The following is a 16,436-nucleotide window of genomic DNA, read 5'->3' on the forward strand; positions in this document are numbered from 1 at the left end:
CTTTTCCCATCTGGGAGGAGTCGCCTGGGAGTTTTAGGCAGATGATCTCAGGATCGATCACCTTCTGCTTTTGTTGATAGTCGACTTACCAGACCTTTGAAAAAGGTATCAAATTCTTTTTACTTGATTCTTGATCCATTTTAAAGAAATTGTTATAGTTTACCTTATATCCTTTTTGTTTGGATGGTTTACCACTGAATTGTGCATTAATTGCTATTATTAATTATGTCCTGTTCTCTTAAGTACCATGCGAAGAATAAGATGTCTGCATTACTTACATTTGCAATTAAATGCGAAATTGTCATTCTATAACCGCTGCACCTGTCAATTAAACACTTAACGGTGAACAATTCTTTTTATTTTATCGTAAGCATCGGTTCTAAAGTTTTTCAATTGACAAAATTCAAAAGCTATTTCGTTGGCGCCCTAATCAAATGGTAAACTTTTGGCAATAAGGTCACACAGAAATACCAGAAAGACGCATACACATATATTTTCAAATTGAAATAATTTCATTCCAAAAATCTAATACATTTTACATAGTATGCATTTAGTATCAAATAAAAAGAAAAATTAAAATTATTAAAAGCAATTTTTGATTATCATTTTAAACAAAAATTATATTTTAAAAACCGCGGGTATTTATTGAGACTTTCTGGCACCGCCAACAGTAAAATTCTGCCGTTTACCACCACCAATTTCCCAACACTAAAACTTCGAGTAGCTTAAGTAAATGTTTACCAGAAAAATAAAAGAAATTCTTTCAATTGCAATAATGCCAGAACTGAAACGATAACAATTATTGCAACTGCATTGAGTGCAGCGCTGTGTGTAACACTGTGATTGTGAGTGTGATGTCAAAATTGTGAGAGCCATTAGGAAGAAAGAAAAAAAAAAACAAACAAAACAAAAAGAATCAAGCAAAGTATAGAGGAAAATCCAACAGCAACAACAACAACAGACCAGGAACAGCGACGCAAAATTTGCTGCTACTAACAAAAACACACTCACACCGAGTGGGTGATTTGTGCGTTTGTGTGTGTGCGTGTGTGCCTATGTTTGTGTGTGTGTGTGGGGCCGGAGCCCCAACAAAGAATCATATTGGTTTATTTCTTGGTGAAAAGGAAAGCACAAACAACAACAACACCAGCAAGAAGCAATTGGCCGGGGTGGGGGGGCTAAAACTTTAAGACGCATAAAATGACCAACTCAACCAACTCAAATTCGGGACGCCATAATCAACGATTTGATGTAAGTACAAAGATAAATATATATGTACATATATCTACATACATATATACAATTATAATAAGTGAGAGTGGTTCGCAGTGGTAGAGTTGGCTGATGTAGTTTTCTTGTTCTCCAATTGAAAGCAATCAAAATGCTTCCTTTTATGATTTCGTAAATGTTGCTCTTTGGCTTTAGGTCTTTTGTTTGCTTTCACAGACACATGCATACATACATGCATACACAGACGCGTTTGTGTATGTGAGCTGCTCCTCCAGACAGCTCCAAGTCAGGAAAACAAGATTTCTTCCCAACCTCCTGCTGACTTTGTCGTCTTCTATTAACTTTTGTTTACTTGGATGCATCGAGGGGGGGTTTATTTAAATTTACATAAATTACGATGTTTCAGCTAGGGTAATGTCTGATATATTTGGGTATCACAAAAACTCAACTTGCCAGTAATGAAAATATATATTCAAAATTCAACAAACTTTGCTTCCCTTTGCTAGAAATACTGTCTACGTCCATGACCCTTGCTATGCTGCGACTTCAATTCGTTATTTTTCATGCTGTTTTTTTTTTTTGTTTAAAGTAAATTCTTTGTTTTTGAAGTCGACGTCGTCGTCATCATCAAACGAAATGGCTGGCGTCGTTTCCTTTGTCTGACAGGGCGCCGACAAGGACATACCATCCCGCTACACCCTGAGTAACGCTTCGTCAGATCTGACCACTCCTCCGCCCAGATTCGAAAAATTGTATGTTTGTCTTTTAACAACGACTTAAGCTAAAGTGCAATAAACTCGTTGAAAACCCTCAACCCATCCCCTATCTGCGTCCATCCCCCAGCTAATGACCTGCTGTTGCTTTTGCTTATTTTTTTTTTTTTTGAAAGGAGTCAATTGTAGTAGGAGGCAAAGTAAGTAAAAAGATTTATCCTTTTCTCTTTTGAATGGTTTGTATGTTAAATTTTGTTTGCCTAGTAAATTTAATAACAAAAACATATCAATATTATCAGCTGTTTGAAACAGCTGACAATGCAACAGAATGCAAATTGTCATTGCTAACAATTGCAAGGCCTAACTGAAAATGTGAAAGAGAAGGGTATAAGATAAACATTCAAAGTCGTAAATTTCCCTCTCACTCGAATGCACCGCAAGCTGAAAATACCCTAAAAGTCAAGAGCTTAAGCAATTGCAGTCAATTTGAAATACTTATGTAAAAAGAGTATGACAAATTCGTTTAATTTAGAGTTATTTGCTCTGTTGTTTTTGTTCCCTCTCTCTTTGTCCCCCTGCATTTAGCATTCTAGCACGCACACATTTCAAAGCTCTCATACTCATTGAGACTTTTTGGTCTAAAGTTTATTTTTGTTGGTTTATTGGTTTCTTCTTCTTGCCATTCTTATTTTTTTTGCGAGTGCATTGCACCGCCCCAACGCTCCCACACACGCACACTGAGAGTTCCTGTCTCTCTCACTCACTCATTCTCATTTACTCTCTCTCTCTCTCTCTATCTTTGTTGCTCTGTTGCTTACCAGCTGCCAATGCTCACTCCCACTCGCTCTTGCTCACTTGGCAATGCATTTTTCAGCTGTTCTCCTGTTGTCTCTTTGTGTGTATGTGTGCGTGTGTGTGTGTGTATGTGTAGGTGTTGGTGGTTCTCTGGCTTTTGCTGCTGCTGCTGCGAATCAGTTTTCATTCTGCACTCCGTTGTTATCGATGTCGTCTCGCTTGCATTTATTTCGGTTGTGTGTGTGTGTGCGTGCGTGTAGTTGTTGCATTTGCCAACCGAATTCAGTTTATTAAACAACAAATCGATTAGTAAAAGAAAATCAAAAAAAAAAACATAAACAAATGGTATGTTTTCCATCAATTGGTAACAATAAAAGAAATAATGTGTACTCTGTGTGTGTGTGTGTGTGTGTGTGTGTGTGTGTGTGTGTGGGTCTTTATCTGTGTGTTTGTTGCACATTCTGTTTTAAGTTTTCATTATTTTCGCTTCTTTCCATCACTGGAAAATTGTTGTTTATGTGTCATCAGCTGTTTTGCTTATTTTTTTATTTTTCCAAGCCCTCAAAGTTTTTGTTGTTCTTTAACGGAGTGTTGAGGGTAAGACGGACGGACAAGTATGTGTCTGTGTGTGTGTGAATGTATATATACACACTTTGTTATTTTGCTTATCAACAAAAAAAAAACAATACTAATAGGAGCACACATTGGGAGACAGATGACCCAGTTTTTTCTTCATATTTTTTTTGCCAACTATGACCTTGTGGCCTTCGATGTAGCTCAGAGATACATGAAAGCCCTGACTTATATAAAATAGACCATACATACATATGTAAGTATTTATGTACAAACAAACATGCATGTACATAACCATCTTTGATATTTCGAGGTCATTATGGGAGAAAGAATGAAAAAAAAAAAGTAAACTTAAAGCCAGTCAAAGTGAATTTTTAATTTGTTTTGAAAAATGGAAATGCATTTTCCATTTTACACTTGCAATTTACAGCTATGCAACTACACTATCCAATCAAAAGAAAGAGAGCGAGAGCGTGGGAGAAGTTAAGCAGCTGTGGAGGCTGTCACTATCAGCTGTTTTCTCTCAGCGATAATCTCAGGAGGGGGCAAAAAAACTATATTATACCTTTTAGTACCCTCAAATGGGTCTGAATCATAATTGATGGGTAGACATTTTGCTTACTTATAAGAATTTTGTTATTAAACTTAAATATAAAACAATTAGAGATGATATGTAAGTTTTTAGATGTTAATTTAAACTTTTTCTGTAGAAGAAGTACCAACATGCTAAAGGTCAATAAGGCAAAGCCCAAAATGCCTTCTCCAATGAACATAAGAGAGGGTATTGTGAAAAGTGTGAATTGAATTGAATTGAAACTATTTAGTTTGGCATAAGGAGTGACTCAAATTGTTTTCCTACAATTTGTGTTTTGTGATTGTGTGTGGTTTTCACCCCCATTCTTTATGAATTTGTACCCATTACCATTTTAATAATGCCATATCCCATATAAGAAATTGTGAGAAAATATGTATGCCATTGCCATTGTCATTGTCTCTCTCTCTCTCTGTCTGTCTGTCCCCTTCTTTATATGGAGATGGCAGCTGAATATCATAAGAATTCTTGGCCATTGATTGCTGCTAGACCTTCAATACAATCATTTATTGACAAATGACAATTTGTTTTTTAATATATGTAATTTAATTCCATTTCACAAACGTTTTATAACAAAGGAAATGAATAAATGCACAAAACGCAATAAATTATAGAAACATACTTCAATAATTGGCGAATGGCATATGAAATAAGGTGACGAATTATCACTTAACTAATCCAGAATTCTGTTTTTTTTTGTTAATCGATATCTAATCTAGTAGAATATTGATTTTCGGAATGCTAAACAGATGGCTACATGTTTTAGATAGATGTTTTCGAAGAGGACAGAAGGAGAAAGTATATAAATTTTTGATCAGCATGAGTGACTGAGTCGATATAGTCATGACTATCCGTCCGTCCTTGCTTTTTACTCCGTCAATTTCATAGCTATTAGGATGAAACTTGGGTTTTAAGCTATTTATAATCTGGGTGAGATAAAATATCAAAATCGGCCGAATCGGACCGCTATATCATTCAGTGCCATATGAAAAATAGACGAAGGAGTTGGAGTATCTTTATGAAATTTACTAATAAGAATTTTTGTTTAGGATGAAACATCATATCCCTCAATTTCAATAAGATTGGAAAGATGAAACACAAGTTATGATCAATATAAATCGGAATCTTACTACGTCGTTGCACAAAATCTCTTTGAAATCTCATTGTGACACAGAAAAAGAGTTTGGAACATGAAAATTGATGGCCGAAGGTTTATACATAGTTGGATTTTTTCAAGTGCTTTTCTCTTTTTTAGATCGATTTCAATTGTTAAATTTGAATAGCTTAAATTGCTTGTCTTATTCTACTTCTGCGTCGCTCCACTGTCGATATGGTTCGATCTTTCAATTATGTATACTTTTTGTGCTTAAATTGTATTTCCTAAAATGATTTTTGTCGATTGTCATTCGGTTTATTATTTTATAAATTGACTTTGATGGTTTTTTATTTAAACTCGGTGTGGAATGAGGAGCGGACGAAGTGGGTGCGAGGGCGCGAGGCCATTGACTGAATTGGTCGGTCTGTGGTAGCATTTCAATTAGAGCACGATCGGAACCCCCGTCAGTGTAATGTCCCACAATGCCCTTGGATGCCACTTAATAATCAAATGTCTCATAATAATAATTTGTTGTTCTATTTCTCACGTGCGATCGCCAAAAGACAAAAAAAAAACACACACAATTGTTGCATCGGCCCAGTTCCTGGTGTAATAAGAAAACAAATATTGCAAATGTTTAAAAATAAATAAAACGAAAATAATAACAAAACAAGAAAAAAGTGACGCGAGCAATTGACCGAGGAGTAAGACGCATGAGGAGTGAGAGCGAGAGCATATCAAAAAAAAATACAACAAAAAAAAAAGACGCAATTTGTGAATATTTTAATCGAGCATTCACACGGACTAACCAAAAGCTCCAGAGGCGGACAGAGAGAGAGAGGGAGAGTGCCAAAGAGGGATCCCAGAAAAAATAAAGAGAGAGCGAGAGTGAGCGCGTGAGAGGAAAAAAAAGTGTGAAAGAGTTAATTGTGGCCGCAACGTTTTGCTGCCCGCAGCGCCGTTCTGATAAGACAAGACAAAAGAAAACCAATTCAAAAGCATGTTTGCGCGTAACGCTAGCAGCGCAGCCACCACCAGCAGCAGCAACAGCAGCGGCGGCAGCAGCACTAACACTGTCAGCAGAGGAAGCGGTGGAGAAGATGTCGTCAATGGCAGCAGCAGTCTATCGGTGGCAGCAGCAGCAACAGCTTCATCTTCATCAACAGCGGGCAGCATTGAGCTACTCTGCCCGCCCAGTGGCAGCAGCAGCAACATCAGTGTCAGTGTCGAGTCCAACAACAACAACCACAACAACAATAACAACAGCAATAGCAACAACAACAATCATAATCTGAGCTTACAACAACTGAACAGCAACAGCAACAACAACCAAAACAACAATCACACAAATCTAATCACTGGCATTTGTCATAGTATTTGGCGTACAGCAACATTTGGTAGTGCAACCCCCATACTAGCTCCTCCTCATCCTACTCCTGCAACTACTTCTGCATCGCCTCCAGCAGCCACAATGGCGACCTTGGCCTCCTCATCCTCCGCCTCAACGGCATCCAGCAGTGACAGTTCCTCATCCATAACGCCCGAATTAAATGCCACCGCTACCATAGTGGATCATCATCAGGATCACCATCAGCAAAATCAGGATCATCAGGATTTGAATGAACCTGTAAGAAAAATGAAATCGACGGATCAAATCAAACCAATCCAATTTCTTACTTCAGTATAACCATTCAATTCCATTCTTGGTCATCTTCTTCTCTCATACCCCCCAAACCACCCCACCCATGTCAAAACCAACCCCTCTCTCTCAATTCTCTACTCGACTCTCTCGTTCTCGTTTTAATTGATTTGTTTTCGTTTTCTTGAAAAAGTTTCAGTTTTATTTTATTAATTTAAGTTGATTAAACACATTAGACATCTACAATACTATATATATATATATGACTTTGATATATAGTTATATTCATTCCTATTTGATTTCGATTTTACAGCAAACATTCCTAGGACAAACTGAATTGGACGATGAGCTAATTAAACAACTGCCAAAGGAGGTTCTATTGCGTGTTTTCTCCTATTTGGATGTTGTCTCGCTATGTCGTTGTGCTCAGGTAACGTATACGCCCCGTGGTAAAAACTTTCTTTATAGTAAATTTATTTTCTCTGTTGTGGTGGTTAGGTGTGCAAATATTGGAATGTTCTGGCCCTGGACGGTTCCAGTTGGCAGAAAATCAATTTATTCGATTTTCAACGTGATATTGAGGTAAAATTATTAACATTTTCTATAATTTTTGTGATTATTCATTGTTTTTTTTTTTTTTACTTTCAGGGTCCAGTGATTGAGAATATATCGCAAAGATGTGGCGGTTTTCTCAAATCACTATCGCTGCGTGGTTGTCAGTCGGTGGGAGATCAGTCCATAAGGTAACCTCGTCGGGGTCAACAAAATTTTTATTAAACTTTTTTAAAGTCTTTGCTTAGGAAATTTATTTAGTATAACGTTGGGGTCATTTAGTTACATTTCTTTCTATATTTTCTCTATTTGCTTGCAGAACTCTAGCGAATCACTGCCACAATATCGAACATTTGGACCTATCGGAATGCAAAAAAATAACAGATATATCAACACAATCCATTAGCAGATATTGCACCAAATTAACGGCCATTAATTTAGAGTCATGCTCTAATATAACAGATAATAGCTTAAAATATATATCGGATGGTTGTTCGGTAAGCAACATAACATAACATAAGATTTCTTTTTGATGTTTATCTTCACTGATTCGTCTCAAATTTTGAATACAGAACCTTTTGGAAATCAATGTGTCCTGGTGTCATTTGATATCCGAGAATGGTGTCGAAGCATTGGCCCGCGGTTGCATCAAACTCCGCAAGTTTAGTAGTAAAGGTTGTAAACAGATTAACGACAATGCCATAACGTGCCTGGCCAAATACTGTCCCGATTTAATGGTGCTAAATTTACACAGCTGTGAGGTAAACACAAAAATTCTTTGCACTTTGTTTTGATTTAGAACTAATTTTGTTTATGTTTTTTTCCGTTGCAGACCATAACCGACTCATCAATACGCCAATTGGCCTCAAATTGTCCCAAATTGCAAAAGATTTGCGTTTCGAAATGTGTGGATCTCACTGATCTCTCGCTGATGGCTCTTTCGCAACATAATCAGCTATTAAATACTTTAGAAGTATCCGGTTGTCGCAATTTCACAGATATTGGCTTTCAAGCGCTGGGACGCAATTGCAAATATCTAGAGCGTATGGATTTAGAAGAATGCAGCCAGATAACTGATCTAACATTGGCCCATCTGGCCACTGGCTGTCCCAGTTTAGAGAAATTGGTATCTATCTAAAAAAAAAAAAGAAATATCTAATCTATCTATCAAAAATTTACATATATTTGTTTGTTGTGCCCCGTTAAAGACCTTATCACATTGCGAACTGATAACTGATGATGGTATACGACATCTAACAACTGGCAGTTGTGCAGCGGAAATCCTGTCTGTGCTCGAACTGGATAATTGTCCACTGATAACCGATCGCACATTGGAGCATTTAGTTTCATGTCACAATTTACAGCGCATCGAATTATTTGACTGTCAGTTAATATCACGTGCCGCCATACGTAAGCTGAAGGTGAGCTTGATTCTAACCCTCTCTAGCTAACACTCGTTCATATAATGTTCATGATAAGGCAGAAAATTAACAGGGCGAAATCATAAACTAGGCGCATGGGCCCCCAAATATATTGATTTATCTCCCTCTCACTCTCTCTCTCTCTCTGTTGCCGCCCTCGATTTGTGGGAGTAGCTAACTGTTTTTTTTTTTGTTGCCAATTAAATATTGCACGATTCTATTTTGGTTGTAGTTGGTAGAATGTATTAGGGGGTGAGGTAAAAGTTTGTTACTTAAAAAACAAATATATGAAATTTGTAGTCAACTTTAATATTTAATTTCCAAAAGCAAAGAATAGGATTTCTGGTTGTTTTTATGGAAATTCCGTATAGTTTCCTGTCTACCAGACTGAAATCAAACTCAAATTCCCAATTTATATAGAAGCCAAACACGTTAAAACACTTCTACACACTTTATTTTCAATCAGTTGATAAATGTTCAAAAAATTATTGAAAGTTAATTGGCGCAAAATGTGTAAGATTATGATTGTAAGTGCTACTGATATGGGGGTCACTCTTAATTGATATGATTTTGAGTGCTATAAAAGTATAAAAAACTTTACCATAATTCATAAGCTGATAGAAATCTGAATATTTGGATTTTTAAGTGTTTCTTATACCATACACCCCATAGGGTGAAATGGTATATTAAAGTCGGCAGGCAGAAGAAAGCTTTTTCGACCCGAATATATATATTCTTGATCACGATCAACAGCCGAGTTGATCTAGCCATGTCCGTCTGTTTAAAGCACGCAGATCTCAAAGACTATAAAAGCTAGATCTACCAAATTTGGTATATAGACTCGTGTAGTATGTAAAGTGATCAATTTTATTTCAAATTTTTGCCACGCCCCTTTCCGCCGCCGCTATTTCAAATAAAGTGACATTCTTAAAGACTATTCTAGCTAGAGGTACCATATTTAGTATGTATGTTTGCTTAGTGAATGCGCACATTTTGTATGTGTAAAGATTTTGCCACGCCCCTTTCCGCCCACGTAATTTAGAAAAACTCGATTATCTCCCGTAAATTGCTACCTTGTGCAATCAAATTTGGTACACTTAAATTTTATATTAATATCAAGCAAATTAACGAATTTCATCAAAATCGGACCAAAAAATAGTTAATTTAAGCATATAAACGTTTTGGCCGTTGGCTGGTGGAGGCGCTAGTGTGCTCAGATGCTTGGGTGAGCAAGATAGATACGTAAATGCATACGTTATAAGAGAGACTGTCAGTAAGGCAAGAGAAAAGAAACTGCAAACCAAAATTCTTATAGTCAAGTTTTACTGTAAAACAAAGTGAGCTGCTTGTTTTGGTGCTATTTTTTTTTCACCGGCACTCTATGTTATTATAAATTTTATAAACAGTGGTGGTCATTGGGTTTTATTTTTTAAACTTTGAATTTGATTTTCTCGGCTCTCAAGAAATTGAATGTAGAAATTTTTTTTCAGTTATGTGTTGGTCATTGTATTTAGATGATGACCCGTAATTATTGTCATGTCAGCTTTTGAGGTTTTTTCTACGGGTGCGTTTGAACAAAAAGCCCCTCCTAAATCTGGTCAATGGTTTGGCGCAGTCTTTCCAAAATCTTTAATATTATAGTTAGACATGTATATTCTTTGAAGAAGTTGTAGATCTAGGTAATCTTAGATAAACTTCAAATGAAAAATGTTCATTTTAGCCCCACTATTTGTTTTGGGGCCAATCGAAATTTAGAGTTTTTGAATGTAACGCCGAATGATAAATGTTTTATAAAAATCCGAAAAAAATTGGATACTTTTCATCGCCCATCATTTGTATTTGTTTTACTGGTGCATGGTAAACCTAAGTTGGCTAGACGACTTACTTATTTACTTCATTTATATTGCTTATCAAAAATTGTTTGTTTTATTTTTGCAGAATCATTTACCAAATATTAAGGTGCATGCATATTTTGCACCAGTAACACCGCCCGCTGTTACCACCGGTAATCGACCACGGTATTGTCGATGCTGTGAGATTCTTTGAGATACGGCCATTGGCTTTGCACGTAAGATAATGCGAAAAACTGCCACAGACTGATGTTGGTGGCCTGTGTGCATCCTAATGTTTGCCATGGTTGTCATCACCTTGACTCTCATTACGATGGTTGGCATATATTTGTTAATCCTACTGCAAGCCGATTATGGCAATAACAACAGCAACAACAACAACAACAGAAACAACAACAACAACCACTACTACGACGACAACAAGAATTACTTGGACAACTACAACAACAACAAATTTGACGACCCTCCACAAATAATACGACCTAATTATAATGATGATAGAATACTGATAAGATAAAAGATTGGAAAAAAAAATAAAAATTCGCAGATGCATTGGAAAATTTGCATGAGTGGAAAACGGGCAGCAGCAAGCAAAAACACGCCTAAAACTCTAGTTATAATTTTAGTTTTAGTATTTAGTATTTTTTTTGTGTGTGTGAGTTTTAAAAACTCACTTGCAAAGAAACAACAACAACAAACACAACAACATCAGAAACAACAACATAAAAACATTGTGATTATTTTATTTAATATAACTACATAATAATTATAATTATTATTATATGTTAACTAGAACTTCTTTTAGTCATTTAGTCAGTTTAATTTCACTTTCTATTCTATTTTTTTTTTTGTTGTGTATCCATTGTGTGTTTTGTCATTTAATTGGAATTTGTTGACCTTTTTTTTATGGAAACAAAGTAAACTTACTAACACAAGGAAATTTATTCATATATATATCTCAATGCTGTTTGCATATATATATTTATGTAGGTGGCTTACCATTTGGTATATACAATTTTTTTGTTTCTTTATTGGCAGCTTCTCTCATGTAACAAATATATATATACATAAATGTAACTAGATGGTAATTTTAACAAAATTTTAGTTTCTAAATGGCACACACACACAAACACACACACACCACACACACCTGTATTAAATGTTGATAACAAATGAGCAAAACAGAAGAAAAGAAAAGAAAATTATATATATATATATATCTATGTACATGTAACTGAGATTTTACACAAAACAATACACATGAAACAAAACAAAAAAACGAAGAAATATGCAAAAAGAATATATAAAAGAGAAATACAACAATTAGAGTTAAACAAGTCTAAACATGTCGATAGAACCACTGAGCGTTCACAACCAAAAAAACAAAAAACAAAAATAAGAAATGAAACAACAAAAAGAAATTTTAATATGGATAGTTTATTTTTTCCCCCTCCTCCCTCCTATATGTCATTTCCGAAATCAAGCCTAATGCCAGCTTAAAACATATTCAAATAAAATCAGCATTATATACAGATATGGCTAAAAAACAAAAATAAAAACGAGAAATGTAAGCTAAACGAAATAAAAGCAAAAGGAACTTACGAACAACAACAACATGATAAAAATGTAATAAAGAAACAAAAAAATTTGTGTTTCTTGTGCAAAAACAAAAAAAAATTCAATTATAATAAAAATTGAAAGCAATTGAAAGAAAAACTAAATAAAAACGTGTGAAATTTTTGTAAATAAAATGCTAATATGACACTTTCATTTTTAAAACTTTCATTTATTAAACATTTATTTCAATCATAATTTAAGTAAACTTGAAACAGAAAAGAAAAATCCCATTGTGTTCTATATTTTTAAGGGATTCCAAAATATTATATTAATTTAGAAAAATCATTTGTTTAAACACTTTTTTGCTATGCAGAAAATATATCTCGTATCATAACAACCAGTCAAGGACATAGCCAGGATGCAATTTAAAAGGAGGCAGATATTTTTTTAAATGAAAAATTACACCTTTTAATACATTAAATTCAATGATTTATGAAAAACATCAAGAAATTCTATCTTAAATGAAATGAATTCTTTTAAAAAAATGTTTAAAAGGAGGCAGATATTTTTTTCAAAAGAAAAATACAACTTTTTGTACATTAAATTAAATGTTTTATTGACAACGTCAAGAAATTCCATCTTAAATTGAATGAATTCTTAAAAAAATGTTCAAAAGGGGGCAGCTATTTTTTTGAAAAAGGAAAAACTACTTTATCTTGAAATGATTTCAATTAAATGATTTATTAAAAACATAATTTTCAATAAACTCTATGCTAAATTAAATGAATTCTTTAAAAAATGTTTAAAATTGAATACTTTTGCCCTTCTCTGCCCAGTATTGACAAGGTCCTTGCAGCCACTTCCGTTTTATATAACTTTGAGTTTTTAGGTGAAAATTAAGTTAATTTTCACAAGTTTTTTCCTAATTAATAGAAAATTTTTGTTAACAGTCTCAGTTTAAATGACATAATTTGAATAATATTAACAATAATGCACAAAAAGTGATTAATATTGGGTTTGTTAGTCTGTCTAGAGCACATAATGCCAAATGAATTGAAAAAAATTATGGCTTAGAGCAAAGATATTTGGTAAGAAATTCAAAAGAGTTCAGGTAACCAATACCTATATCAATAAAAATAGTTTAGTTTCCTATATGTTACTAATCTTTTAGTTATCCTTAATAACAATTTCGATCGATTATTAAAAGTGAAAGTGTCATAATTTAGTTTCAAATAAAGTTTGATTGATCAAAATTTCACAATTGTAGAGCTAACAATATCCAAAAAAAAACCTTAAAATGGAATTTAATTAATTTTTCGTAAACAAAACCCTGAAATATTCATTCGCTATGAAAATATATCGAATATACCTTTTACCTACAGAATACAAAAATAATAAATGGAACAGCGTTTTTAAAACAAATACCAAAACCTTAATAAATGAATCCATAATGAAATCAATCAATATATATATATATAAATATATGTATTTACCACACACACACACACACGTAATTGTCTATTTTTTAAATGTCTTAAGATTTCAACGGGTACAAATACTAATAAAAAAAAATAAAAAGAAATCAATTAAAATTCAAAGCTTGGAAAAATTAATGAAAGCAGCTGAATAACATTTAACATAATTCCAAAAACTTAAATATAAATCAACATAATCCTTTCGGTATTCATTCCAAAACTCAAAATGGTTTCTATCCTATAAAAAAACAAAAACGAAAAGTAAGCCTACTTTAAGTAGAAATCCTGAGCTGCTTTCAAATATTTTTGAAAGCTTTGGCTTGACAATAACAAGGCCGATCCCCCTCATTTCCCCGCTAATTTTAACCCCCATCCACGCGAAAAGAAATCAATATTCGAATGAACCATCTTTTTTTTGCCTAAGACAAATATATAACTAAATATATATATATATTTTCCTAAAAACGAAAAATAAGAAATCTAACACATAAATATTTACAAAAAAAATGAATAAAAATAAATGTATTCAGATATTTAAATGGATTCTTTCTAGATATCTCACTCTCTTTCTGTATTTCTAGAATGTTTCTGAATTTAATTTAGTGTTAAAAAAAAAAACTAAAAAACCAAAATAATATAAAAAGAAAAAGGAGTAATAAATAATAAATGAATATTGTCGTTCCGGTTCCTTTTTTGGTTAATTCAACTTGAATATATGCTTTATCATGCATACATATAGATTTATATAAATACAAATGTGTGTAAAATTTTAATGAAAAAAATTATGAAAATTATAAGGAAAACTACTGAAATTTTAAGAAAAACAAAAAAGAAAATGAAACATTAAACAATATTGATATTTTAAATGTGACAAAAAAAACATGTTTTGTTTTACTCTCAACAGTCGGTCGAATTTTCTTTATCTTTTGCAGTAAATTTTTTGAATTTATAAATTCCGGCTTAGACGGCGAACCAGTATTATTAGTGTCGCCATAAGTCGTCGCTCGCTTCGACGCCCACACAATGTGAAATTTGCATACTTTTAGGGGCCTTTTAAAACTGCGAACTATTTTGGGTTTTGGTTTTTCGACAAATGTACATACATACATATGTATCTAGTTGTCTAATATTGTAAAAAAAAAACATAAACAAAAGACTATAGAATATAAATAATTTCCAGAGAAATGCACAACAATCACATCTGTGCCTCTCTCTCTCCCTTATACTGGGATTTTTATATTATACTGGTTTTTTGTTTCCCTATACTGGGACTTGTTGGTTTTCTTTTATAGTGGGATCAAGCGGTTGTTTATTAGTTAAAGCAAAATGCAATTAAAAATTAAAAAAACTAAAAATAAATTAAAGCGAAAAAAGTGAAGATACACACGATAATTTTGCGAACAAGTGTCTTGTGTGTGTATGTACGTGTGGCAAAGTCAAAAAGAAATTGTAATTTTTCTTTAGAGAGAAAGAGCAAAGTGCAGTGAAATGAAGTGAGATATGTATGTTCGACAACAACAAAAATGTGCAATATGAATATTATTAATATTATATAAAAGTGTCTAATATACTCAAAGGTCGGCGAAAATGTTAAAAAAACATCAAAAAAATCAATGCGTGGTATAGGCAGAAGAAAAGGAAAGCAAGAAGAAGAAGCAGAAGGCAAAGCACAGCTGAGCTGAAGAGTGTGAGCCAACGAGCAAACAAGAGAGCGAGCGAGCGAGAAAGAGAGAGAGAGCGTGAGCCACAGTTAAGGTTTACGTGTGGGTGTACGAAGGAACGGAAGGAACCAAGAGATGCCAGCAGGCAGGCAGGCAGGCAAAAAGAAAGAGGCAAATGCAATCAAATCAATATAAACTGCAATAATATGTCTAATTGAAACAGCAACATCTACCACAACAATAACCACATTGTACTCGAATTAACGGTTAATTTGTGTCTTTGTTTCTTGAGTTTTTTTTTGAACAAGGTAAGTGAGCCACCGCCATGATTAAATAATTTTCTTTTCTTCTTGTTCGCTTTTTGAACAATATGTTTATCACTGATTTGCTTTGAACTTGTGCTAATATTAACCGTTCTGCAAAAGGGGGGGTGTGGGGGAAAGTATGGGAAATTTCGCCAGGGTATGCTAAAAAAAAAATAAAGAGAATTCTGATTTAAGCCACCACAAAGCCACAAACTTGTTTTTGTAGCCTGAGTCTGCTTATGTAAAGCGATAAAAAGCTTCTCTATATAACTGCACTCTTCATTCGACATATGTATGTATGTATGTATTATTGTGTGCATGTGTGTTCCTGTGCGTGTGTTCTTCTGCTCGTCTCTATATGGTCAAGTGGCCTGCAATAAAAAAATGAAGAAAATTAAATGATTTCAATTCACGTTTCATTTGCGTCCATTTCAACTTTTTCTTTTCCTTATTTCTTGTTTTTTTTTTTATTATTATTATTTGTTATGTGCACTGCAGACAGACAAACAGTTACCATTCCCGTCCCCCAACCAGCTGTCTCTCCCCCTCCCCCTTCTACTTCTTAATCAGCTGTGCGCAGCAGACAAAGAAAATTCTGTTAACGTCGCTATTACTGTCATTTGTCTCTCTCTCTCCAACACACACAATTTCTCTCTCTCTCTCTCTCTCTCTCTCTCTCTCTGTATCCTTGATTTTATTTCCTTTTGCGCAGAGACAACAAAGAAAATGGAAATCATTTTCATATTGATTTCATATTTCTTTTGATTTTTGTTGTTTGCCATTATTAACAGAGGTTTTTTTTCCCCTTATGTAGACCTTGACTGTAAAATTGTTTATTTAATCTATTAGATACTTTAGTTAACTCAATTAATTGCTTGCCAAACAAAAATCAATACAAAAAATTTCAAATAAAATGCGTCTTAAACATTTAAATATTAATTGACTTTTGCCATATGGAGAAGAGAAGAGAAATGGAA

At 33.9% G+C, this 16,436-nt stretch overlaps 1 protein-coding gene across 3 annotated transcripts; it reads left to right on the forward strand.

The window, feature by feature from the left end:
• Positions 1-621: 621 nt before the first annotated feature.
• On the forward strand, positions 622-10,980 carry LOC6640397 (F-box/LRR-repeat protein 20). 3 transcript variants are annotated; one of them, XM_002062943.4, is made up of 9 exons: positions 622-1,251; positions 6,952-7,068; positions 7,137-7,220; positions 7,287-7,381; positions 7,510-7,687; positions 7,763-7,951; positions 8,023-8,316; positions 8,399-8,611; positions 10,550-10,980. In XM_002062943.4, exons 1-9 carry the CDS (start codon positions 1,201-1,203, stop codon positions 10,655-10,657), a joined length of 1,329 nt encoding a protein of 442 aa, XP_002062979.3. In that variant the 5' UTR covers positions 622-1,200; the 3' UTR covers positions 10,658-10,980. The 3 variants fall into 3 exon arrangements, with proteins under 3 accessions (XP_002062979.3, XP_023037747.1, XP_046866218.1); XM_023181979.2 differs by lacking the exon at positions 622-1,251 and adding an exon at positions 2,928-3,083; XM_047010262.1 differs by lacking the exon at positions 622-1,251 and adding an exon at positions 5,889-6,626.
• The last annotated feature ends 5,456 nt before the right edge of the window (positions 10,981-16,436 follow it).

Source organism: Drosophila willistoni (assembly GCF_018902025.1).
Source record: "Drosophila willistoni isolate 14030-0811.24 chromosome 2L unlocalized genomic scaffold, UCI_dwil_1.1 Seg196, whole genome shotgun sequence".
NCBI classification, from domain to species: domain Eukaryota; kingdom Metazoa; phylum Arthropoda; class Insecta; order Diptera; family Drosophilidae; genus Drosophila; species Drosophila willistoni.

Bases quoted from the DNA above. Each gene is read 5' to 3' on its own strand.
- LOC6640397 (XM_047010262.1), top strand. From the start codon at position 6,000: ATGTTTGCGCGTAACGCTAGCAGCGCAGCCACCACCAGCAGCAGCAAC. The intron at 7,069-7,136 runs GTAACGTATACG...TGTGGTGGTTAG, and splicing joins CGCTATGTCGTTGTGCTCAG to GTGTGCAAATATTGGAATGT. The intron at 7,221-7,286 runs GTAAAATTATTA...TTTTACTTTCAG, and splicing joins ATTTTCAACGTGATATTGAG to GGTCCAGTGATTGAGAATAT.